Here is a 27,377-nt window from a genome sequence, read left to right as displayed (position 1 = left end):
AGCAGTAGGACCCGCTTCATTGGGAACCTGCCCTCAGGAGACGGCCCGTCTGCCAGAAGGACTCTCCGCTGGCGAGGGGGTGCTCCCACGGCTGACGGAGGCTAGGAGGGTGCGAGTGGCTCAACCAAAGGGGCACAGCGTCCTCGGAGAGGGTGCCGAAGGAGCAGGCCCCGAGGTGCCGAGTTGGACCCCGGTGGCTCAGGAGTAGGACCCGCTACGGGACGTGGTCTTTGCTGGCTGTGGGGCACTGTCAGGCATGCCAGGGGTGACGACCCGGCCGGGACGCCTTGGAGGACTGGAAGAGGGCGTGTGCCCGCCTAGGACCACGTGGGGGCTGCCACCCTGGTTGCTTTGGAAGCCCAACCCTGTAGGGGCCCGTGGTCACCGCCAGGGGGCACCCTGATGCCTTGGGAACCCTGGACCTCAGCACTTCCACCACACCAGGAAGTGCTGGGGAGAAGAGGAGCAGGGACACCCGGAGTGCTTCCGGGAATACAGCTGGCACTTCTACCACACGGGGGCGTGTCGGTGAGAGATTGCCGGGAAGCACCTGGAGCACATCCGGGTGTGAATAAAAGGGGCTGGAGTCGGGTGGAAGTAGGACGAAGCAGGAGAAGCGAGAGTGGACGCAGCCCGAAGAAAGGCAGTGTGTGAGAGAGAGGCCTGGACTTTGGGGGACTTGTGGGGTTTGTGGTGCACTTTCATAACTTTGTATATAGTGTAAATAAACGTGTGGTGGGTGAAAAACAACATGTCTGCCTGTCTGTGCCCAGGTTCCGTTCACAATGGATAATGCAATTAAATGCCCTAACTAATAACTTAAAACATGAAAGCAATAAAATATGTAACTTCTGTATAATAAAATGAAAATTGCATTAACTGTGAGTGGTGATGTCCTGTGTGGATGCCAAAGTTATATATATATATAACCAAATACACCAAGAATAAAGGGAAAAAAGCACTGAAAACACACAAGCATAATACAAGAGATGCTTTCACAGCAAGAGCGAGAGACGACTTGGGTGCACAACAGATGACGTTTAAGCTCGCTGCATTTTTTGCTATGCACGCAGTTTGAACGTAGAAGCATCAAACGAAGTTCAGATCAAATTTCTCTCAAGTTTCGTGTTTGAACTCTGAAACATTTGAAGTTGGAATCATTTGAAGTACGAGACACCACTGTATATACAGTATGTGTAAAAAGACAGTTGCAAGACCATTTTAGCAAAGCCAGGAAAAATATATTATACATTTATAAGAAAAGACACAAAGATGAAAACAGCAATGATTTTCACTTATCTTTCTCGCACAACACAATAACCCCTGTGGTGTGAATAAAAATACATAAAGTGAATTTATGTGAATTTACTCCACTGCCCCTCGTAAAGCTCACACAGTAGTCCAGATTTCAAATAGTCCTACATTATTGTTGAAGCTGGCCAATAAAAGAATCTAAATTTTTTTAAATGTAAAATGTTTCCACAGTCAGCACTGTACCATAATAAAAAAAAAATCAACAAGCTCACTTGGGACCCCTAGACGTAACAGGGGCTATGTAGAATTCAAGGGTTGATTTCCCCTGGAGATGAATGCTGATCTTCCCCTATCTAGGCAGGTCTTTGTAGCCGTAGTTTCTTTACATGACCAATGCAGAAGATGAAAAGTTGAAATAGTTTCTCTCCAATTATTGTTCTCCTTCTCCCTTTTGAGAACAGTGTGATTTATGCAAATCACAAATGCTGTAAACCGGACATCCTGCCTTCAGGGTTGACGCTGTCAATCACAGGTTTACTTCAAGCCAGCATATACAGGTTGTCTACTTTGCCCACATGAGCAGACCAGAAAACAAACAGCAAACACATATCATTTCCATGTGGTGGTGCTACAAGGCTACTGCTGCTGGTGCTGCTTTCACCTAACCACCAACGTTTGTTACCAACATATACATTTTAGGGTTTCTGAAAATGAGGGCCTATTCCATTTTTGAGCAGGAAGTCATCTTGGAATTCACCATTAATACAGTTATACACTCAAAGGCATGCCAGGGAAACCCAGCGCTGTCACTCTAAAAGGACTAAGGCTGTGTTGCATGCTGCTTCTGATAGCCCCCGCCATTACTGCTCCTCCTTTAAAACATGCTTCAAGAGGAAGGCCGCTGCTGGCACCTTGGCATGTCCTACTTTAGGAGTCAACCTTGTCTCCTATCCAGTGTCAGTAGTGCACACCCATGCTTCCTGTTGAAGACAAGTGGGATGTCCAGCCCTCAGGTTCCAACTGCTGAAGACCTTCTTTATTTTATAAATATATGCTCCCCACATTATACTGTGAAGATGCCACATGGGCTGGACGGGCATCTCAACCAGAAGAGAGGATGATTCCTTACCTGGACAGGAGGCTCCTAGTAGGCAAACAGGCATCCCGGGCAGGGAGGAGAAGGGGATCAGAACTGGAAGGAAGGACCAGAAGGGATGGATGGACAGCCCACTGAAGATGAAAGATGTAACTGGGGGCTTTTTACCCCCTCAACGTGTTCGATGGCAGCGGCCTTGATATATCGGCACCCAGAGGAAACCAGCAGGGCATGCATGGAGATGTAGTCCGGCAGAGCAGCCCTGCTGGGTTCACTGGGTGCTGCAAGAGGGTACTGCAGGGAGGCAAGTTCTCTGCTGTAATGGACTTTTACATGACCTGGAAGTGCCTAGTCAGAGCTGGAAGGACAAGGAGCAACACTTGACTGGAGTAGGGCAGTGGTATAAGGAGATGTATAGTGGAGAGAGATTATTTGTGCTTGTGCAACTTTGTGGAGGAATTGTATAATAAAACCTTCCATTATTTGAACCCGGGACTTTGTATGCTGCGGTGGGCTGGCACCCTGCCCGGTGTTTGTTTCCAGCCTTGTGCCCTGTGTTGGCTGGGATTGGCTCCAGCAGACCCCCGTGACCCTGTAGTTAGGATATAGCGGGTTTGGATAATGATGGATGGATGGACTTTGTATGATCGTGTTTAGAGGTTTGGGGCTCGCTGACACCACTGCTTTGTATCACAACTGAGATATTCATGGAAAGTACGTAAAAAACCAAGAGGACTGCAGTTACAACTACAAGCATATTTTAAAACGTCATTATTACATTCTGGGTACAGAAATATAGTAGCAAACCCAACATTTCAAGTACCACAGCAGAAGGCATTACCAGTTGATAAACAGATAATCTTAGGGTTAGGATTTATGTCCTGCCTTTTCTTTTTCATTGTATTATGTGAAATATCATTAAATTAAAAAACATAAGCCAGGATGATTTGGAAAAATCTGGAGCTATGGTCCTGCCTCAGAGTGGTCACAGCACAGGCAGGATAAATCTCAGATATTAAAATGTAATTTGTTCAGAGCTCTGCCTTCAGGGCTAGCAGGAGACACTGCCATCAGCCAGAAAATTTGTGATCTAATTTAGGAGCAGTGAGGCGTTCAGTCTTTTCTCTGAGGACTGGAAGCATTGAACTTTGTTCCCTTTGTGCTATACAGTTGTCGAAATAAAGTAAAGCCCACACTATGATGTATTCAATAACTAAGAGGCAGATTATGCAGACGTCAACATCTTGAGGGCCATCAAGTGCATTTGTGGATCTAATTTATACCGGGAATGCACCGGATTAAATATTTCAGCCAAATAGCATGTTGTATGCTGCAGCAGTTTCATAATCTGTACTTCTAAATGAATCAAATACTAATTATCTGAAAATACTAATATTGTATTTCATTTGACAGTTACATTTTATTTACCTCTCTTTAAAAACTCTAGATAGAAGAAAAAGAAAAATGAACTTGTTAAAATGACAGGGTGTTTTTTTTTCTTCTGTGATGTGCAAGTCCCACTTGTCTCTCATTTACATCAAAAAAATTGATCGGCGCTGTAGAATTCTTTACTCAGATGATAAAAAGTTTGCCGAGAACACAGAATGCAAACTTGATGCATCTTATTATTGTGACTGATGACAGTATTTTAAAATAAAATGACTACAGCTCACGCTCAGAGGAAAGTTTTTCAAATTTGCAAGAAGATTGGAAATTATTAGTTTAATAATGCATCATGTGCGTGTATCGTGCTGGATGCACACTGGTGGCGTGGAGGTTATGGCTGCTCGTTTGCCGTTTTGAAAGTGTGTTGGTGTTTCCCATTTGTATTTCATCTGGAGGCTTTTCCTTTAAACTTCATTTTGTTGCCAGTAAGAAGTCATGTAGTGACTTTTTCTTTACTTTTTTTAAAGTTGCTTCTCATCCTTGCAGGAGCAAAGCGTGTTATGTGCACAGTTAGGGTCTACTTGAGCGGGTACTTGCATTAGTCCAATAATGGGTTAAGTAATTCAACTTCATGTACACTTATAGTCTGAAAAGTATTTCAAGGACTGTGTGGTATACTTTGCTAGAGAGTAAACCTCAGTGAGCCTTTCTTGAGCAAAACCTTGGATGCTGAAGTGGCAAAACGTAAGGTCTTATTACACATTGAAAAGTTTGAATCTGGTAAACAACAAATAGTCATATTTGTTTAATTTAAACAACCTACCTATCAAAGACGGGTTGAAATGTAAGCTGTCAGTTAAAGTTTGCAGTACACCATACCTAAATACCTATTAGAATGTATTTTGTAATGCATGTAATACCGAATATACTCACATACAAGTCGGGTCTTGAAACCCAAAAAATCGATCATAAAATCAGACCCCGACTTATGCGCCTGTTCAAAAATAGGACACTTACGTACATATTTTTTTTGTACATCTTCTTGCCTCCTCCAATCTCGCATCAGTTTGTCAGGCTCATCAAAGTTCGTAGCAGCAGCACGGTTACCAATTACTTTCGCCACTTCAACGACTTTTAATTTAAAACCAGCTTCATATTTTCTTCTGATCAAATGCTCCATCATAGATGAGGGATTCTCTTACGATAAAGGTGTATGAGAGTGTGACATACAAAAAACACAAAACGGTCCAAGCGTTGCTTTGGAATAGTTACGTAGGCACAATACATAGAAAAAAAAGGCAGTGTGGTCCGTCGTTACTCTCTCAGGTGGGTGTTAGCATATCATAATCTCTGGGACCAATAACGTGAGTTTTCCGCATTCTACTTATATGACCGGCATTATAAAATACCAGAAATTATATGTTAAAATCAATTCCTGACTTATCCGCAAGTATATACAGTAATAAAATTCATCACATTTTTCATTTCAGCAGATGGCGCATCACAAATATTTATAGTTATAAAATGCCTTACTACAAATATTTGTGGTGCACCATCTGTTGGAATGAAAAATGTGATGCATTTGTTTGTTATATGCCATTTGATAGGGGATTTACCATATATGGGAATGACAAATGCAATGCATTTTATTACTACAATTGTTTGTAATGCACCATCTGTTGAAGTGACTGAGACATAGCAACCAGACAGACACATGGGTAAACACACTTGCCTTTATTAAGGTGGATACCATAACATTTCTCCCCCAGATACAGGACATTGCAGTGCAAGTAGATCTTGTTTTGTGTTACATTATATTTTGTAGATGGGTAAACAAAGTTGGTGAGGTAGAGTAGTGCAATATTTTTCATGGAAATATTTTGACAGTACACTAAGGTGTTTTTTTGCTTGATATGTAGGTGCAGGAATCTAATTTTTATGGCAATGCAGAAGCAATCCATTTTATTATTACAAAACAGATCACTTGTGGCAAAAATATCCATGCTGCTGTAGAAATTCCATTAACAAGTGCTCTGTCGACAGTTAAGTCGAGCATTTGTGTCCATTTTGGGTCTTATAAAGTCATATTGAAGGCAGAACTTACTGTGAAAGGAATACTCCAACCATAAATGATATTTTGTTTAAATGTTACTTAATGTGCTTTATAGTGACAGCCAAGAAAAATTCTTCATCTCGTGTTTTTATGCTGAAGGAGAGAACATGTTTTTATCGTACATTGGAACCTAACAGTCAACAGGGAAGTTCATAGGGAATAAAAGCCATTGTTGGTGTGCTTCAGCTCGAGCAAAATAAAAGGGAATGGAGAATAAGATGGTGCTTCTAGCAGACAGAAGCATCACTGCTTCAGCTCTCAAATTCAAAGCATGCAACACAACAACAGGCGGGCACCTCCTTGCAAATAAAGAACGCAAAAGTGCTTTGACTGCAAATGGCAGCTGGTCCAGCATCTACTTAGAAACAAAGAAGCACAGAGGATACACAGAAGCAAAATAAAGTAAGTGAAACCAAATGACATCACAAAAAGGCGAGGTATATCCTCAGAGGGCTCCAGTCATTTACTTTTACAGGGAGATTGAAGCATATTCATGTCTGCCTCCAACTGATAATTAATACGACTTGAAAAAGACATGTTAGGAGTGCATCACCTATGGCTTGTAGGTTTAATGGCAGCAATACGTCAGGGTCCTTAGGGTTGTACCTGGGCAGTAAATGAAGCTGCTTCAGCTTTGCATTCCTCATGCTTACAGCAGAAGATTATTTTAAAAGAATAGCTCAAATGATTGATTCAAAGGAAGACAAGGTTAAATTAAAGAGCACCAGCAGAGCAAAGCCATCAGAAGTCCACGCATGAAGAAGGAGAGATTTCAGTGAGAGTCGTGCAGAACTGGAGAGATAAAGAAAAATTCAGCACGCTGCTTGAAGTGTGTGATTAACTGAAGCTGTGTGTGTGCCTTTTTTAATCAGAGGTCAAGTAGGTATTAAACAGGTACTGTACTTCTTTTAAGTTCGCAGTTAATTAAAATTTAACATTTCATTTTAAGAGGAGTTAAAAGTCACCTGGACACATTTTAATAATGTGGTCATTTTAATTCAAGTTCTGATGCTCTGCTCAGGCTTTTTAATCACCGATTTCATGTTACTTGATCGACCAATTCCGATATCGATTTTTTTTCTTTATCCCTTTAAAAACTTTTACACTAATCTCCTGCATAACCAGACAAATAGAAAACGTATGCTCTATTTTAAAATGTATTTTTATAATTTATGCTTAAATGTAAATATAAATGCACTTATATGTTTTAATCATTTTAAATCATCAGTTGCACTACAGCTTTTTGCCATTAAAATATTCATTTACTGTATTTAGTCAGGTGTGTTTTTTTTTTTCTTCAGTGTTTCAGCTAGACATTCGTAATTCTTGGTGTAAATAAAAAAATTATGGATTACCATTATATGACATTTATACATGTGAAGTAGTTGATAATGTCCAAATGGAAGTCTTCACATGTCAGGAAGTGTATAACCCCTCAGTGGTACCAGGGACTAATATGGAGGCACTGGAGTGAGTTGGAAATTCTAGAGGGAGAAGTGCTGCTTAGATTAGAAAGGCTGAATGAACTCAAACACATCACCAGTGCCAGACAGCATTTATCCTCGAGAGCTTAAGGAAGTTAGTGAGTGCATTTATAACACATTTACCACTGCATACCTAAGGCCTGGGAGGCTACTGAATATCACAAGGAGCGATTAGGCTGACCCAGGTAACTGTGGTAAATTAAAGGAAGCAATTATTAAGAAAAACAGAGCATCCCCTAATAAGAAGAGGTGGGTTCAGGTGGGGAATGTTATTAATATTATTAATAATTCCATATAGATAGATAGATAGATAGATAGCACTATATTATAGATAGATAGATAGATAGATAGATAGATAGATAGATAGATAGGAGAAATACACTACTAGATAGATAGATAGATAGATAGATAGATAGATAGATAGATAGATAGATAGATACTTTATTAATCCCAAGGGGAAATTCACATAATCCAGCAGCAGTATACTGATACATAAAACAATATTAAATTAAATAGTAATAAAAATGCATGTAAAAACAGACAATAACTTTGAATAATGTTAGCATTTACTCCCCCGGGTGGAACTGAAGAGTCGCATAGTGTGAGGGAGGAACGATCTTCTCAGTCTGTCAGTGGAGCAAGACAGTGACAAAAGTCTGTCACTGAAGCTACTCCTCTGGCTGGAGATGACACTGTTCAGTGGATGCAGTGGAAAGAAAAGGATATTATCAAGTAGGTGCATATGATATTTATCTGGATTTGATAAGGCACCACTTAAAAAGTTAAGGAAAAACAATTGGGAATTCAAGGCACAGTAGGTGGGTATGAAATTGGCTCAAACACTACAAGCTATGAAGAAAGACTGAAGGAGTCAAACCTTTTCATTGTAAACAAATGGAGATTAAGAAGTGACGTGATTAAGTTTTTAAAATTATGAAAGCAATTAATACAGTGGATCCAGGCTGTTTGTTTAAGCTAAATTCTTCAGCAGGAACATGGGAACACAGTTTTTGAAACGTGTTAAAAGCACATTTAGGAAGGTTTTCTTCATGCGAAGAACCACAGACACATGGAATGCATGACCAAGTAGTGTGGTGAAGATGAGGACTTTAGGGACCTTCAAATCTCAACTTGATGTTATTTTGAAGAACTTTGTTGAATAGGATGTTGGGCTCAATGGCCTGTTGTCATCTCACTTGTTCTAATCCTCTGGCATTATCTTAATATTTTAACTGTGTTACTAACCCCCTTCTCACCCCAAGATGGTGCTCATTTGTGATGTTGATCAGGTAAATATCTTCAGTCTTTGTATTATTATTTTCCACACAGTTATGATAGCTCAGATCCAGGTCCTTGCCCAGGTCAAGGAGGTCACTGGCTCCTGAGAAGAAATGGATTGGCTGATTTAGCAGAGTACAAAAGATCAATGGCTGGTGGCTGTTTCAATTACTAGTGCCGAATGTTGGATCGCCTGCGCTATTTCGTCTCAGGCATTTTTTAAAATGGCAAGATGGCCATTAAATTCATCTTTATTAGGAAATCCTGCGTATCTGTAAAAAGCACCAATTTTATTTGGGAACACAACAAATGAATCGCATCAGCCTATTTCCTGTCTTTTCTAAGAAGAATCTGTTCCAAAGCTATCTTGCAGATAACATCATATAGAAAATGGAGAAGCTTAATAGGTTTTATTGTTACATTTTAATGGCTTTAGAAGCTAGACAGTGTGGTCTGGTGGCTAAGGACCATGACTGGAAACCACATGGGTGCAAATTCAGATGGCCTCACTGGAATTTTGAGATTTAAAATATGTCAATAAACCATCCCTCCATTTTCTAACCCACTTAATCCAGAGCAGGGCCAGGAGGAGAGCACCTTTCCTGGTCAACACCTAATGTAGACAATGTGCCAGACTATGGCAGACACACTCGAGCACAGACCCACACTCACTCATACCAGGGCAGTTTAGACTTAACCTAACATGTGACAGGAAAATCCACACAGACCAAGGGAGAAGATGCCAACACCGGGGCTGAGATTCCAACCCAGGACTCTGGGCCTGGTCTGCATACATTTCAACAGCTTACCTCAGGCAAAGTCTTCTCGTAATTCTGAAGCCTCACCAAGCACTTTGTTCTCTCACAGTCTGTCCATTAGTTAAAAAGCTGCCCTTTCCTGACTTGCAGTCACAGCAGGCGTTATCGTGTTGTGGCTTGTGTCATGTCTGTGGCCAGCACTCTCTTATTTGCTCATGCCACTGTTTGTTCTCATGTTTAAATTGTGCTTATGACCTTGATAATGAACCTTGTGAAAGTTGCTACACCAAGTAAGGATTCATTTTACAGGACTTTTCAAATGTATTAATAATATCCTAGTTAGCATGTAGCACATTAGGGCATACTGGATTGCACAGTCCATTTCACTGTTTGCAGTATTGTCATAAATAAGATGAGCATTCTTGCATTTTCAGTTAATTCAGGTGCTAAAACTCCTAGCAACATGGGCACACAACAGGAACTAACCCTGGACAAAAACCATCCATTCATCACTGAGAAATTACTCTGTCTCACATCCTTTCATGGAGCGGCTGGTAGCAAATGTGGAGCCTCTGACACCTTAAGGAGAATGCCATGCTATGATGGTAGAGAAGCTGGGTCGGTAATCTCAAGGCCCCAAGTCTTGAAGTGTTGCCCCGAGTGAATTCCTGTGCAGAGACAGATTGACACCCACACAGCGGGCCAGTTTGCAGTCGGCCACTGATCCAGGATATTTGGGATGAAGAAGGTATCCCACAGAGATGGCAGCCAGGGTGGAAATTAACAGTAGGCCCCACTCTGTCACCCCAAGGAGGAGCCTACCTTTGAAAATATTGGTCCTCTGCCATATTTGATACATCTTTTACAATTTCTAACAGCGTGCTTCCCTTTTTTTTTTTTACTTTGAATACAACTAATCGACATTTTAACAGATATCAAAATCCTTTTCAGACCCTGTCTCATCACTTCCAATTCTGGAGGGATTAGACAACATTAAAGAAATCCTCTTCTTCATCAAAAGGTGGCCCTTTTGGATTTCTATGCCATTAAATGTAATGAGTGGTGTGTGTTCTGTATTGGGTTACTCTTTTTAGGTTCAAGCATTCACAAAATACAGACCCAAAAAGCTATTTAGAGTTCTGCGGCTCAGTGCTTCTGTTTCCCTTTCTTCACACATTTGTGGATCGATTCAGATGTGAAGTGCCCCATTCTGAGGCTGTTTCTCATGTAATGTCCAAATGACTAACACCCCCCTCCAGTCTTAATGGCTATAGGTGGTTTTTTAATACCACACTGTAGACAGGCAGGCAGGCAGGTGGCCGCACTCCTGGCTCCCTAGATCTTCTCTTTGGTTGGTTCTGATTACTGATCACACCACCAGTCGGTCAGCGCTTATTGTATTTGGCATCTTTAAGCAGCAGATGCCACGTGCTTTACAAGAATGACACGTTAGAATGAGGGCTTTTAGGCCTGCCTGCGATTAGCCACTTACTGCTGTGGAACACAAATGAAGCTTGGGCTACAAGCGACTTACTGAGGTACTTTAGGTGGCCGCTTTTTAACATTCATCTTTGCTGCTCTTTAAATCTCACTAAGACCAAAACAGCCTTTTGGCTGGCAGTGAAAGCAGTAACTCACCACTATTTATTAACTTTGATGTGCTGAGACACACAATAAACTGAAGTGTTGAAGTCTATGATGTGATCTTGAGCATTGTGACCAAATCATTAAAAAGGAGCATTGCGTGACGTGTCAACACTGAGCTCTCAATGAACAGAATGACAGAAGAGCAAAAGTAATGTGCTGTCACCTCTGCCTGATTACGCTGGAATATCCAAACCGCAGCCGAATGGCTCATTGCGTGTCCTGCAATGGCTTCACTCCTTCAGCACCTCATTCTGGGGTGATACAAAGTGCACTGTTGCCATCTTGTGGACAGTCCAAGCAAGTACTTCACTTTGTGTGTGTTTGTCGCAGCCTTTCTTTTCATTTTCCTTTAGCCATATAATAGAAGTATTGCAACTGACATGCAACACCTCACCACTTTCTGGAGAAATGATAAGGAAGAATTTATTAAAATACAGAACATCATTTTAATTAAAATAAAACCAGACTCGGCTTGCTTTAATGAGCCCATCTTTTCAGTTTTGCTCCAGTTTTTGAAACCTTGTGGGAAAATCCCTAGGAAAAAAACGGCAGTATATTAAACTGATCAAAAGTGTAACCCAAAATCTAGATGGTACCTCTAAGATTATATTTAGCAGTTTCTTCCCAATCATTATGAATGCCAGCTATGCTGTTAGTTCCTCTAAACTCCATTGCTGAAGGTGACTTGAACTTGTGAATATTCTACTGCGACTTTTATTGAGGACATCTGTAAATCCTGTAGCGTGTCTGCTGTGTTAAAAGATTTAATGAACAGCCAGGTAACGCAAGGCGTGCTGATGTCTCTGACAGTGACGTAAACTTACATACAGCCTTCGCATCTTCCTGATTTCCTCTATTGTTGCTTATTCGTAACATTTTATTGTTTCTGATCCCCAAACAAATTTAGTATGATGCATATGACAACCCGAGTAAAGGCAATGCACAATTTTATGTGATCATTTGATTTATTGAACAGCCGTAATTACCCATGTGAAAAAGTAATTAGTGACTCAATCAACCAATGACCCAAATTTCAATGATAACAGGTCCAATTAGACTGGACACAATAAAACTTGATGGCGGCCAGCTCTATTGATTCTAGATATCACTGTAATAGAACCATTCCAGCAATATGAAGTCATATTAGAGTATCACACCATACCTTAATTACAAGAAATTCCAGAAACCCTAAGAAAGAGAGCTACTGAAATATATCAGTCAGGAAAGGGTTACAGGGCAATCGGCAGAAACCCTGGGACTTCAGCAAGCCACCATGAGAGCCATCATCTCCAAATGGAGTGAACTTGGGATGATGGTAAATCTGCCAAGAAGTGGCTGGCCTAGCAACATTATTTTAAGAGTGCATAGAACACTCATTGAGGAGGTCACAGAAGAACCCAAATGAACATCTAAGGACTCGCTCAGCTTAGCTAATGTCAGTAGTCATGATTCCACTATTAGGAAGACAATGGGCAAAAATGGTCCTCATGGAAGAACTGCAAGGTGATAAACAGAGCTAAACTGAAGGAACATAAAGCCTTGTCTAACATTTGTCAAAAAAACAAGTTGATTACCCCCAAAATGTTTGGGATAATGTTCTGTGGACTAATGAGTCAAAAACAGAACCCTTTGGAAGACATGGGTCCTGTTATGTCTGGTGTAAAGCTAACACAGCTGTCCACCATAAGAACAACAATTAAACATGGTGGTGGTAGTGGGGTGGTGTGGAGATGCTTTGCTGTTTCAGGGCCTGAGTATAACTGAGGGAGACATGAATTCAGAAAGCACTGAAGGAGGCACTCTATGATCTGAAGCCCAGTTGCACTGAGAAGCACAAGAGCAAGTCCACCTCTGAATGGTTGAAAAAGAGCAACATTAAGGTTCTGCAGTGGCCTACTCAAAGTTCTGAGTTGCCCCCATTAAGATGTTGTGACCGGCCCTTAAATGAGCAGTTCTTAGTGTAAAACCTTCCAATGTGGCTGAATTAAAACATTTCAGTAGAGGAGAGTGGGTCAGAATTTCTCCACGGTGATGCCAAGGATGGATCTCCTGTTACTTGTTTCATTACAGTTGCTGCTGCAAAAGATGGTACAACCACATATCAAGTATTATGTTACACGGCAATTAATAATTTCACAAGGGTGATATAGTTGTTGAAATTTTTTCCATCATTTAAAAACTCATTGTGTTTACTCAGGTTGTCTTTTGCATTATACTGAATTTGTTTGGAGATTAACTAACAATTACGTTTTAATGCAAAAGGAGAGGAAATCAGGAAAGGGCAAAGTTACGGCAGCGTGACTTATCTGTATCTAGTCCTGTTCTGCTAAAAATCAGTGATACGTGCAAGTTCACCTGCCTTTCACATCACAGAAGACACTGGTGCTTTGTTTGTCCCAGTAGACATCTGATCATTGTGACACACCCTGTCCCTGTCATCATCTGACAAAATTAAAGGCTAAGTAAGAAGAATTCTTCATAAATGCAAGTGCAGTCATCATGAAAAAATCGACTTTCTCTTATTTATGCTTCCATATTTGGAGCATTATTTTGGAATAATGTGTGTCTGTGATATGTGACAAAATGTGACAATGGAAGGCTGATTCTTGTGGACAATCTGCACGCAATGGTCTGATGAGCTTTTAAGTTCAAAGGTTTGAAATGTGGTGGTCCCTGCAGCTCAGTTCTGTTTACACAGAAATGTTGATTACAGTTCAGGTTTCAAAGTCAGTACCTGCAGTTCTTGAGTTGGGGGTCCTAGCCCCGAGACCATCCCAACTACATGGTGGAAGGTGTGAGTTCCTACTCCTTCTTCTATAATTCTTAACATCATAAATTAAACAAACCACACTTAGGAAAAGAATTAACATAATATTTATGTAGGTATAGGTAAACCGATTCATTTATTAATTATTCAAATATATCCTAAAAAAATCCATTCTAAATATTTCAGATAAATATCAAAAATATGAACTGAAGGTGCCCACTGGGCTTCTAAACTACCAGCCATGGGTGATGAGGCATTGACACCCCAGTATTTGTGGTCCTCTTCCCGGGGCCTCAAACAGCCCTACCATAGCTCAGCTGAGTTTGCCAATTCGTCTTCTTCTTTGGTAGGGGTGGCATGAGGTCCACTGGTCTGTAGTGGACTTCACAGGGCACCACACGTACCATTTCTTTCACACAAACATTTTATGACATCTCAAGGTCCTTTATAAGTACGCTTTTATAGCCCTTCTTCAGTGCTTACAGGTTGGCAGTGAGAGTCTGATATCACCAGTCACATCTTCTGCCAACCTGATGCCATCATGAGGCAGCTGCCTGGTTCTCTCGCTCTCTCTGTCTCAGGTTCAACACATGCCCCACCAGAAAGCCCATAGGCGTCGATGGAGATGCTGACCCTAGTCCTGTTGGCACAATGACACCAGGCAGGCCACGTCACCATCCTGTTGGTCTAATCGTATGGTACATGTCTACTGCAACTCTATGGCAAACTGCTGTGCTCACCAAAAACTCAAAAATGCAGTTCCTTGGACATGATATTTGTGTCTCTCTATCCCACCAGACTTTAGCTGGCGGTTTGGTCCTGTCCTGTTTAGTGCAAACAGCCAATGAAGTCAAAGTCCATGGGAAGGGGGATTCCCAGATGATCTCCTTGCAGAATACTGTGCTGCTAATATGCCAGGCTGACTGGCCACAAAGCAAGTTGAGATTGCAGCATTTTGGATGGTGTGGTTACGCTCAACTCCCATCTTTAAAACTGCCAGCACATTGGTACTGTTGTGTTTCATTTCTGAAATGTGTTTCATTTGAGTTGATCTTTTCAGACCCTTCTCTTCTTTTTCTTCCTGCAGATCCTTATTGAGCAGTATGCCGAGTTTGCCTGGGTGGCATGGGTGACAGAAGTCTTCATTGCAGTCAGTATAACGGTGTCATTTCTGGTGCTTGGATCCACAATGAAGCACACCAGTAAGATTTTGTGTGTCCATTGCCGGGCTCTCCTCATCACACATAGAAGTTCAGAAGGTAGCTCTTGTGCTTAGGTAGTAAGGAGCAATGGTGGGCGCCCAAAACGCAGTGTTTACCTGTATGTGTGTGCTGACTGGTCCAGTGGTGACCTGTCGGTCAGCTGCCATCACAACACAACACAACAAAGGGAAGAGGAAGCCACATCTGATAGATCAAGCAGGACCATTCTCCCCAGTTGTCTTCCACTGTTTCATACCTAAACCCTTTGAATCTCCTCCTCTACGAAGCTTGCACACATAGCACCATGTACATATGTGGAGACAATGCAGTTGAAGTGCACAGTGTACGTTTTGCATGTTGCTGATGTGTCTTTGTATCACATCACACAGACTTGGATGGACCAGGTTCAGTGCTGGGTAATGCACTGCGGAAAGGTCATTCAGACAACAGTGTTACCTCAAAGCCACTACGGTGACAAAAAACAGCAATAACAAAAATAATAATCGGGACACAAATAGTAACTGAATACTTAGTTCTGATTAAATAATAACTCAGAATATGAATAAGTCAGGCTCTGTCGGGAGACCACCACTGACTATCAGCCGGTTGAACGTTGCTAGTGGTCAGGACGCTTGCTGTTTCTGTCTGTCTGGCTTAGCTGAACCCTCTCGGTGCGCAGAGTGGACAGAGGTTTACAGAGAGTCACAGTTGAGAAGTCCCAGGGTTGAGCAGGTCACAACGTGCCCGGGGCCCGCTGTTGTGTGGTCTCAGTGCCAGGGGGTGGTAACACTTTTTGTACATTTAGAATAGTCCTGTTTTGGTACGATAAGCCGATCAGTGTCTAACGAGGAACTTCATTCCCCCATGCTTGAAATCAAGGGTAACAAAACCTCCTCCCTGGCCCTCCTCGCAGAGCCTTAAAGGCGTTTTCACATCCAGGTGGTCTGGTGTTGTGTTTTTGAACTCTTCAAAAGTCCAGTTCTTTTAGGTAGATGTAAACATGTCAGTTGCCCCAGTTTTGGACCTAAACGAGACCCTTTGAAAAGTGAACCCTGGAGCGGTTTACACAAGGTATGAATGTGATCCACCCAGGACCAATCAAACTACAGAAAATACTGGGCATTATGCATGAAGCTGACTCGCACAAGTACCAGTCAGTCAGAGCAGCAGCCTCACAGCCTCCATATTAAAAAAGGAAAAGAAAAAGTGGAATTCACTTGTCATCGGGTCAGTCACAACACATACCGAGGTACTGAGAAACAAACAGCAGTGCCCTGTGAGACCGATGATCAGACGCCCTACTCGCTCTACACCACCGAAGTGACGCACGCTGTGTTGGCCTTTCAATACACGCACTTGTTATGGGGTTATGCTGCCACCTAGTGGAAGATACTATAAAAACCAGACGATGAGTCCTGATGTAGTCTGAATAAAGTAGTCAGAGCTGGCTTGTGAAAACCGACTCTGTGCAGTATATACACAAAAAATAAGACTAACTTTGACATGCACACTTCAAAATAAACACCAAACATGCACAAGTGGTTACACAGTAGACATGAGGCTACACCTTCACATGGTGGCTACTTGCTGGTGGAGAACAAATATGCAACATCATTCCGATAAATGAAAAGAAGTTTAGTGTCACCAGTGTTTGCTCCCAGCACAGCAGGCTGTCTGTTGTACTATTTCAAGCGGGTCCTTTAGCGAATAAACTTAGTAGTGCATCATTTTCAAGTCTTCCAGTAACTTTTTTGAAGATTGCATCGGTGCTCAAATGCAACTGTCACTGACCCTCCATGATATATATATATATATTTTTTTACCAGGAAAGAAAACATTTCTTCTGCCCAATGAAAGAAGTCCACGATGCACCTCTGCAATGTTTATTGAAGTGTTTTGTTCAGTTAAAAGTTTGCAGTGTCAAACGCAGCCGAATGAACTGATAATTGAAACAGAGTACTGAAGCATTCCCCAAGTCGGAACAAAACAAACAGACAAGGAAAACACTTTAATGATGGGAGTTTAATAGGATAAATAAAAGAAACAAAAGAAAATGCAGACAATGTAACACAATACAACAATAACAATTGGCTCTGGTCAACATTATTGGCACCTTTTCATTTTAGGCATATCGTGTACAACGTCTCTGAAGAAAGCTCCACAGCTTTGGTCTGCAGCTCCAGATCAGACGGTAACAGTAATTTGTATAGAAGAAATGCTAAAAGTGAAGAAGTCATCATTATTGGTACCATTTTGATTCAGTTTCATTAGAAGAAGTAAGTTTTACTGCGGCGACATAACTCACCCGAGATAAACTGCCAGAAATGAATGCTTAAAAAATGGTTAAAAACAGAAACTGTCTGAGAACATTAGCAAAACTATTGTTATCACCAAACGTAAGAAAGCAAAACAGCTGAACCAAGGCCATTTGCAAAGACCTTGACATTCCTGTTCTAACAGTTTGCAATGTTGTTGAGATGTTTTTTGCTCAAGAACCTCCTGTGATCAAAGAAAAAACAGCCCATGTTTAACATCCACAGAGCTTAAAGGGGACCTGGAGCTGTCCGGTGTACACCATACGCCGTACACAAAAATGGAGGAGAGCTTTATGAGCAAAAGCCAAGGAGGATCCCCCTGTTGAAGAACCAACATCCATTCATTATCCAACCTGCTGTATCCTAACTACAGGGTCACGGGGGTCTGCTGGAGCTAATCCCAGCTAACACAGGGCGCAAGGCAGGAAACAAACGCTGGGCAGGGCGTCAGCCCACCGCAGGGCACATGCACACCAAGGAAAATTTCGGATCACCAATGCACCTTAACCTGCATGTCTTTGGGAGGAAACCGGAGCACCTGTAGGAAACCCACACAGACACGGGGAGAACATGCAGACTCAATGCATGGAGGACCCGGGAAACAAACCCAGGTCTCCTTACTGTGAGGCAGCAGCTCTATCGCTGCGCCACCATGCCGCCCCTGAAAAACATGAAATGGAACTTAATAGTTTGAATGAGAAAAGCCACAGAAAAAAGCAAGAGTTATGGTTTATCATGGAGGCTCAGGATATTTAAAAAACCTTGATCCTGGATGCTTACCTCTGGATCAGTACATATGTATATGGAGCCACTCATGATATCTAGTAATACCACCTACATATGGCATCAAATCTTAATCCAGACTATTTTTATGTGTAGCTCCCAGATGATGGAATAAGCAGTCTATCTCCATCCAAACCACTGACTCTATCACTGTTTTTCAGAAGCATGTGAAGGCTCTCTTGTTCTGTGAACATCTTTCTTAATTGATAATGGTTTTGATACTAGGTTCTTTTTAGCTAAAAAGTGAGAATCTAGCCTTGTATTTTTGTTTTGTTTATTGCACTTCACTTGTGATGGTCATTTTTGTAGCCTTATCCTGTAATACTTGTTTTAAAACAGCCCCCACACTGATGTTCCACCGCAGAAGGACCAACATGAAAAGGCAAAATTGATGTTTGTCCAGATCTACTTAGAAAATTCAAAATTCTTCTGGGAAGTGTCCTGTGGACTGATGAAACTGAAGTAGAGGTCTTTGGCAGTACAGACCAGGCAACATGAAAACAGGGTGTGCTTACAGGTTAAATATGGTGGAGACCCCCTAATGTGCTGGGCTACAACACTGGTTATGGTGCTGGAGGTCTTCAATATATCGAGGGAACCATGGAATCAGAGGACTAGCAGGTCATTTTACTTAGTGTTAGGTATGGGTCAAAGATGATGAGTTCTGCAGTAGGACAATGGCACAAAACACACACCTAAAAGTACAAAGAAATGATAAAAAGAAAAACAAAAAAAAAAACATGTTCTGATCTCAATCGGTTTGAAAAACCTTTGGAAAGAGCAGAAGTCTGCTGGCCTCCAAATATTCAAGAGTAGTGTGGACGGTTAGAAGTGGGTACATTAACAGTTATTTCTGTTTACGAGATACGCCTAAAATGCCACAGGGTGCCAATACGTTTGAGCACAATTGTATGTCAGACATGGCTTATGTACACATAGAAGTGTTAAAGCCCATTCATTTCACTGATCACTCAGTAGCCACTGAACGTCTCCTGCTGCCTACCAGCTTACGAGGAGGGACCTGAAATTTCCCAGAATCAGCCCCTTGGGTTGGGTGTAGTTTGTGAATTTGCCGCTAGGCCTACAGTCTGGTAATCAGTCCGCCAAGTGGCATGGTGCCAGGTTGATTGAGTGCGTATTTCCGCCGTTTACTCTACAAACGCACACACGACTTACACGATTGTTTTTTTCTCTTAGCCATTAGAGCAGATTTTTAAGCGACGGTGATTATCGTGTTACTCAACACAAATGGATTTCTTCCCCGTGAACAGGCTGCCATTAATCACTGACACTGCGTTGAATTGCTGAGGTGTCTCCAGGAAAACATCAAGAAAAAAACATTTTTTGGAGAATCAGTGCACCCAAAAGCTGCGTTTTGCACCATGACTGCAAACGCCGCATTGTCAAGTCAAAATGAGTTTGTTGTTTTTGGTTCCAAAAATTAAAATTGAGACTAAAGGGAAAAAGATTTGCTACCATGGTGAGAAAAAAAAACGCTGGAGGCTTTAGACACGGAAATAAAAGATGAGTACAGGAAGTGTTAACAGGTAGGGGTATTGCATCTCAAGGAGGGTGCTCTGAAGGGGTCTAAAAGGGAATAGGGTTTTTAGCAATCCTGGGAATATTTTGCATCCCCCTCATGTATGGCGAGCTGAAGCTGATCCACAGTTAAGATGCGTTTCTGTGTCCCGTGATAGGCTGGTGCTTTGGCTGCCACTGGTTTGTGCCTTGTTCCCTACACTAGAGGCCGAGTTTCCATCTCCCCCAAGTTGTACAATCGACGGAGGGTTATGAAGAACCGATGAACAAACATTTAGAGCGTGAGCAGATTCAGATTTGCGATCCCCTTCACACTGTTGACTACTGGGCCACGTCAGCCTGGCGAGTTTTAACTGTCCCACCATTGCAGAACAGGGATAGCCATTGCTTTGTTTCTATCACGCTTGAAAGCAGGTGATGTATGGAGTTGGTGGTCTTTGGCATTCTTGGTCTAATTTTTAGAATTTGCATTTCTCGTTTCGCTCCACCACCCTTTAATAATGGAACAGTCCCTTCCTATCCATTCTGGTTTGGTTTTATTTGAGTTTGTAAAGTTCTGTTCAGCCACTGTGACTGACCAAATGACGGAAAGTTGTCCATTTGGTTATTCTTTATTTCAAGTCAATTACATCAGTGAACTTCAAGGAGTATCAGAGAGACATCAGTTTACCCAGAGAGGCTCCAGTGGGCCATGCAGTGCTGGTTTGCTCTCCAAGTGATGCTCCGTTATGCTGACCTGATATCAGCAGATCTTTTACCGTCCATCTTCTCCGTTTCTGTTTCCTTGCAGTTGAAGGCTGGGTGAATTCTGTGTGGAGTGCTCCAGATGATGCCATGTCGGGACATTTGCAGAGATGCTCGACGTTTCTTTCAAAGTCCTGTAATCTTAAAAGGTAGGAGGCTCCTTTTACCTTCCATTTTTTCTGAAAACTGTACCATCAAAATACATGAGCAAGAAGGTAACAACATCGTCATCAGTGAGACTGTAAAATCAAAGGAGGCCTCCAGAATATCCTCTGACTTGCTTTTGATGAAAGCCCTCAAAGATGGCTGTTTACCAGAGGCAACCTGGGATTACAAGGAGGAACCTGAACGGTTCTGCCATCTGTGGAAGTGACGGCACCTTCTCACAGTCCCTTCCTGAGATCGACTCTCCCTCACAGTCTTTTCTAGGGTGTTGGCAGTGGACAGGCATCACCTTCACCCTGACCACTTGTTCTTTTTCGTCTTTTAGTTTAGCACATCAGTTGCTGTGTCTCCTGGCATTTGGACTCATTTTTATCGTCGCAGTTTGCAATCCCAAGGTAAGGCCAGCGTGCACCCTTCAGCGCTCCTCACTTTATCCTGAACCTGGTGGTGGGATGCGCAGATCTCGAGGTGCTCCTCTGGCTGTTTCATGTGTTGTGCTTTATCTCTGCAGGGGTTTGTGGTGATACTCGATAAAGTTGCCTCATTCACTCTAAACCTTGAAGCCGGACTTTTCATTTTTCTAATGCTGAGGAAGTCCAGATCTGAGCCATTTAAGTAAGTTGTCACATTTTATCTTAGAAATATATGTGTCAAAGTCCACTGTATCAGCACAACACGCCATCTTCCACCTCCCAAGTGTCATACTTGTCCATAAATGCAAGGCCGTCCTGAGGTGACCAGCAGTGCTCTACTTCCGTCTGGGACGTGTGTCCTTTCATCACCACTGGACAGGCTTTGATTTATAACGTAATTATTATTAAGGTTTTTGAAGAGTTGTTAGCTATTCATCACTGGCCAACAAGTGTTTGTGTAAATTCAGTAAATTAATTTGATCATCATCATATTTATACGAATTGTGAGAATTGTGCTAAGTAGGCCTCAACCACATGTGTCTCCAAGGAGCACATGTCTGTTTAAAATATATTGTTTAGGTTTTTAAAATATAGTAACGGGAAACAAGTTTATACAATACCATACAATCCATCCTGCTATATCCTAACACAGGGTCACGGGGGTCTGCTGGAGCCAAACCCAACCAACACAGGGCAGAAGACAAACCCCGGGCAGGGTGCCAGCCCAAACCCCGGACAATTTAGGATCACCAATGCACCTAACCTGCATGTCTTTGGACTGTGGGAGGAAACCCACACAGACACGGGGAGAACATGCAAACTCCAGGACCCGGGAAGCGAACCTGGGTCTCCTAACTGTGAGGCAGCAGCGCTACCCACTGTGCCACCGTGCTGCCCTCCATACAATCCAAAAATAAAAAATATTGTGGCGCCACTTGGCTCATGGTGAGCCTTCAACTGCACGTCAGGAATCTGTCGACCTTCCAGATTTGCACAGGTGCCATTTTAGATGATTGCCACTGGTTAGCCTTCAATTCCTGCCGCCCACGTGAGGTTTGTGTCTAGCGGAAAGGTGTGCCACCAGTGCCCTCTGTGTGCCTCCTGCTCTATGCAGATTGTGGGTTAATTTCAACAAAATTATAACTGGTCAATAATTCTGTTAAGCTGTTTTTGTGGGGGGCTTCTTCTTGAATAATTCCTTTCTTTCACTTATGGTTTAGGCCAACTAACTCTTGCAACAGACGGCAGCCGCCATAACACAAGCACAGGCCTCTACTGTTCTGTTATAGTTGACAGGTGAAAACTCGCATATTCTAAATAAAACTCACCCACACGTGTTTCTATTTCTACATCACAGCTATCATCCCTTCATCTTAAATATACATATCAAAAAGATCAGCCTTATAATAATAATAATAATACATTTTATTTGAAAGCGCCTTTCAGAACACTCAAGGACACTGTACACAGTAAAAAATAATAATAAAAGTAAGAAAATAAAAAGCAGGCAAAAGAGCAGGTAAATTACAAGATCATAAAACATAAAACAGTTCCAAGATAGAAAAATGGAGAAAGTTATGTGGGATAAGCTATTTTGAATAGGTGAGTTTTTAGTCTAGACTTAAAAAGAGAGAAAGAGGTGATGTTTCTTATTTCAGGATGTAGGGAATTCCAAAGTCGAGGAGCAGAGCAACTGAAAGCCCTACTCCCCATAGTGGCAAGACGGGGGACAGGTTACAGAGAGAGAAAGAGAAGAAGAGGATCTGAGACACCGAGATGGGATGATGATCTGTACCAAATCAGAGAGATATGGAGGAGAGAGATGATGAATAGCCTTAAAAGTATTCAGAAGTATTTTAAAATTAATGCGATATTTGACCGGAAGCCAATGGAGCTGCTGGAGAACAGGGTGATGTGGTGAATCGAAGGGTCCTGGTAATAATACGGGCAGCAGAGTTCTGAACACGTTGAAGCTTATGAATTGATTTTTGAGAAAGACCAAAAAGAAGTGAATTGCAATAGTCAAGCCGAGAAGTAACAAGGCTGTGAACAAGAATGGCAGTGGCCTGTGGAGTAAGAAAGGAACGGAGATGATTGATGTTACGCAACTGGAAATAAGCAGACCGAGTGACATTATTGATGTGTGAATCAAAAGACAGAGTACTGTCAAGGATGACACCCAAACTTTTCACACATGGGGAAACAGAGACCGGCAAGTTATTGATAGCAATAGAAAAACTATTAGTTCTGGATAATGTTGATTTAGAGCCTACCAGGAGAAGCTCTGATTTATTGCTGTTGAGTTTCAGAAAGTTAGAAGAGAACCATGTATTTAGTTCAACTAAACAGAGAGTCAGGGAGGATGGGGGGAGAGCAGAATCAGGTTTGGTGGACAGATAAAGCTGGGTGTCATCAGCATAACAGTGAAACTGAATATTATATTCTGAAAAATATATCCAAGCGGGAGAAGGTAGATAATGAAAAGAAGGGGCCCCAGGACAGATCCCTGGGGGACGCCAGTGACCAGAGGAAAGGACTGAGAAGTGAATGATTTCAATCGAATAAACTGAGTACGATCTTATATACCAACATCAAGTGTATTGCACTCGCGTATGTTTAAAACTGGATCTGCACCATTTCAGCATCACCGCATTTCTGTATATGAAACAGCAAGAAATTCTTGGCCATTCTGCAGACCACGCTGTTCACTAGCGGATCAATGTCAAAAAAACAGCCGTGCTGAAAGGATGATTTAGTCAAGAAAAACATAATAACGTAACACTGCTTATTACATGAGCCCCGGTACTGTATGTTACATTTAGGCTACTGAGAGAACAGTGCAAATGTCAGCAGCAGTCCTGTCTCTTTTTAATCTTATCAATGTTTAGTATACAAAAATATATGCGACAGAGTTACCCCGTATTAAAAATTGTCCATTACTAATAAATGATCTCATAACATAAAAAACAGTCCCACTTTGCTTTCACACTATTCAGGCCTGTACTGTACATCCAGTTCTTATCTCCAGTTCTTCTGTCAGCCTAATTTTCATTTCCTTTCCGTCTTCCATGTTCTGTAATGTAAAAGGAATCCATTACCACCATCCCTAGCGAAATCAGAAAAGCTGCCATTGCTGCCCGTCCTACATTGTTCATTATTGGTTCTCAGGCCTGACTTTACCTTTAGAATGACAGGTCAGAAGTACTGTACTGTACTGTACTGTACGTCTTTAGTATTCTGTCTGCTCCTGTGTGTACTACCAAGTGTTAGCCACTGCACTGCAAAAAACCAAATGCACGCTTAACTGTATGTTGGTCTGTGTATTACTGTATATACAGGGTGGCGCAGGGAAACGGGAAATAGACACATTATAAAATACATTTAATGATGAAATGTGTTGTACAGGATATGCAATAGTATTCAATATTCATATTGTGCTTTGAAGAAAACATCATGAAGGTGTCCATTTCTCGATACACATTCTGACAGCCTGTTGTGCAAATTCTGCATTGCTTGATGTAACGTGTCAAGAGGAATACCAGTGATTTCCTTTTTAGTCCTCCTTTTTAGTTCAACAATGGTTGCTGAACATGTGTTATACACTTGGCTTTGAAGATGTCCTCACAGAAAAAAATCACAAACAGTGAGATCTGGGGATTTCAGAAGCCATGGAATGTCACTGTTGTGTGAAATGACGCGCCTTCCAAACAGTTGTCGAATAGCTGTCCACCTGTTGAAACCACATGTTTTCGATATTCAGATGTGCGATGTATTGTAACCTCCACACAAAAAATGTTTCAAGCATAGCAACATACTGATTGGATGTAACTGTGGTTGCAATCCCCTCCTCATTTTCAAAAAATAAAGGTCTATGACACCATGCGATGACACAGCATACCATACTATAACCTTGGTGCTGTGTAAAGGACACTGGTGAAGCTCAGAAGGATTTTCCTGTGCTCTGTAACAGAAATTCTGTTTGTTGACATATCCGTTAAAGTGAAAATGGGTTTTGCCCGACATCCACAAGTTGTTAAAGAAATTGGCATCTTTGTTTACTTTAGCCGACAATTGTTCACAAAATTGCTGACGCAACACATTGTCGTTGGGTTTGCGTTCCTGCACAATCTGCAGTTTGTAGGGGAGGAACTTCAACTCGTAAAGTATTCTTTGCCCGCTTTGTCTCCCCAACTGTAGCAGTGATGTGTGTTGTCGAACAGAGTGACGAGGGCTCCTCATGATGGGAGCTCAAACAGCCTCAATATTCTTGGTGCGTGGGCCATTCGACCATCAATTGGGGACTCCTTTTTTTATGGCTGAACCCATTTCTTCGAAATCATGCGCCCATGTTGTAATCACATGAGTAGACAGAAATTCCCTTTGCGCTGTAGTCACACTATCACCATTTTTATAAGAGGCTTTCACAGAGAATGCTCATTGCGCGCCACTCCACTGTTCCATTATAACTAATCGCAAGGGGTTCTAAATGAGGTTGCATTGGTCCCAATGTGTGTGTGTGTGTGTGTGTGAGTGTAAATAAGTAATAAGTGAGTAAAATTCTTTATAAAAAATTCACCTTTTGGTGGATTACCTTAATCTCACACTCAAAGAAAGAGGGAAATCCAATTTTAATTGTAGTAAATTTAGTCAGAAAAAATTTCCTCATCAAGAAAATAATTATTTTTTACAAACCCACACATGCTACACTTATTAACAATACTTTGTACAACCTCTCTTTGTCGATAAAACATCGCTGAGTCTTCTCTTACAACATCTTCTAATGTTGGAGAATATCGAGCAGGGAATGTGAGACCATTCTTTTTGGAATCTCTCCAGAGTCCTAGCTCCTCTCTTTTTTAGCTCACCCCATGGGTTTTCAATTGGGTTTTGCTCCAGGAATTAAGATGACCATGGCAGAAGCTTGATTTTATGCTTTTAACCATTTCTGTGTTGATTTTGGACATGTTTTGGGCCATTGATCTGCTGGAAGTCATAGCGATGATTCATATTAGTTCATTGGCAGAGGCAGCCAAATTGAAATTTAAAATCCCCTGGTATTTCATTGTCTCCTTGATGTCATGTACCTGAACAAGGTTTCCTGGGCCTTTGAGTGTTTATTGCCAGAAAGTTCAGTTTTTGTTCAGTCTGACCATAAAACACAGTTACTGTCAAAGTTCCAGTAGTGTTGAGCAAACGTCAGCCTCATATGTTTGTGGTTAAATGACAGAACGGGCTTTTCTGTTATGCCTTCCAAATAGTCTTTTGGCAATGAAGGTGGTATTTGATGGTAGTTTTGGAGACATGGCGATGCCAAGATACCTTTCCTTGCTTTGTGTGTGGGGGTAAAATAAAGTTGGGACCTCTTCCAGGTGAGTTGGTAACAGTTCCAGATGATATGAAGTTTTTAATTATTGCCTTAACTGTAGGTATGGGCATTTTCAGGTAAGTGAGATTTTTTTATAGCCTTTCCCAAATGTATGAAAGTCAACACGCTTTTCTGTCATTTTAATGATATGATTGCATATAGCGCTGAACTTACTGCTCTGTACTATTCTGTCCTCTGCATGTCCTGGAGTACAAAAAAAACACCACCATACAGCAACATGTGCGAACTGGCAAGATCGGGGGAAAAAAACACGCGGTCACCGATTACAAGCCACAAGATGAATGAAAGAGACAATATATGTGAAAACATCATCACACTAATGCAATATTATTTGAAAATGAACAGCATCAGATTGGGTTTGAATATGCGCCCGATCTGACGCTGTTCATTTTCAAATAATATTGCATGTACTGTGCGTTGAAACTGCTTCACTGAATAAGCTGACGCTTTCTGTAACAGCCTCAAATGGACATAAAATGTATAAATTGGTATGCACGGTCAGTTAATGAGATCATTATATTTGCATGTGGAATGCTCCTTTTAAAATATTTTTTAACAAATGAGACTGCAATTAACATTAACAAGTGTCCTTATAACTGTTATTTTTAAGATCCATAGCACACAGACAGAGAGAGCACTGCATAATAGATGGACAGACAGGCAGGCAGAGAAGTCACTAGATATATAAACAGGGAAGGGGATAGTTACAGTGCATCCAGAAAGTATGCACAGCGTATCACTAATTCCACATTTTGTTATGTTACAGCCTTATTCCAAAATGGATTAAATTCATTTGTTTCCTCAGAATTCTACACACAACACCCCATAATGACAACGTGAAAAAAGTTTACTTGAGATTTATGAAAATTTATTAAAAATAAAAAAACTGAGAAAGCACATGTCCATAAGTATTCACAGCCTTTGCAATGAAGCTCAAAATTGAGCTCAGGTGCATCCTGTTTCCCCTGATCACCTTTGAGATGTTTCTGCAGCTTAATTGGAGTCCATCTGTGGTAAATTCAGTTGATTGGACATGATTTGGAAAGG

General features: G+C 41.6%; 1 protein-coding gene across 1 annotated transcript in view; it reads left to right on the top strand.

Moving 5' to 3' along the window:
- Window positions 1–27,377, top strand: part of si:ch211-51h4.2 — a 411,729-nt gene that overhangs the window by 379,464 nt on the left and 4,888 nt on the right. The window contains exons 14-17 of the mRNA XM_039758852.1: window positions 14,871–14,985; window positions 20,413–20,515; window positions 20,857–20,926; window positions 21,043–21,146. Of these exons, the coding sequence (XP_039614786.1) occupies window positions 14,871–14,985; window positions 20,413–20,515; window positions 20,857–20,926; window positions 21,043–21,146 (392 nt within the window). The remainder of the gene's footprint in view (window positions 1–14,870; window positions 14,986–20,412; window positions 20,516–20,856; window positions 20,927–21,042; window positions 21,147–27,377) is intronic.

Source organism: Polypterus senegalus, chromosome 1, assembly GCF_016835505.1.
Source record: "Polypterus senegalus isolate Bchr_013 chromosome 1, ASM1683550v1, whole genome shotgun sequence".
Taxonomy (NCBI): Eukaryota; Metazoa; Chordata; class Cladistia; order Polypteriformes; family Polypteridae; genus Polypterus; species Polypterus senegalus.
This window is presented reverse-complemented; position numbering and strand designations above follow the sequence as displayed.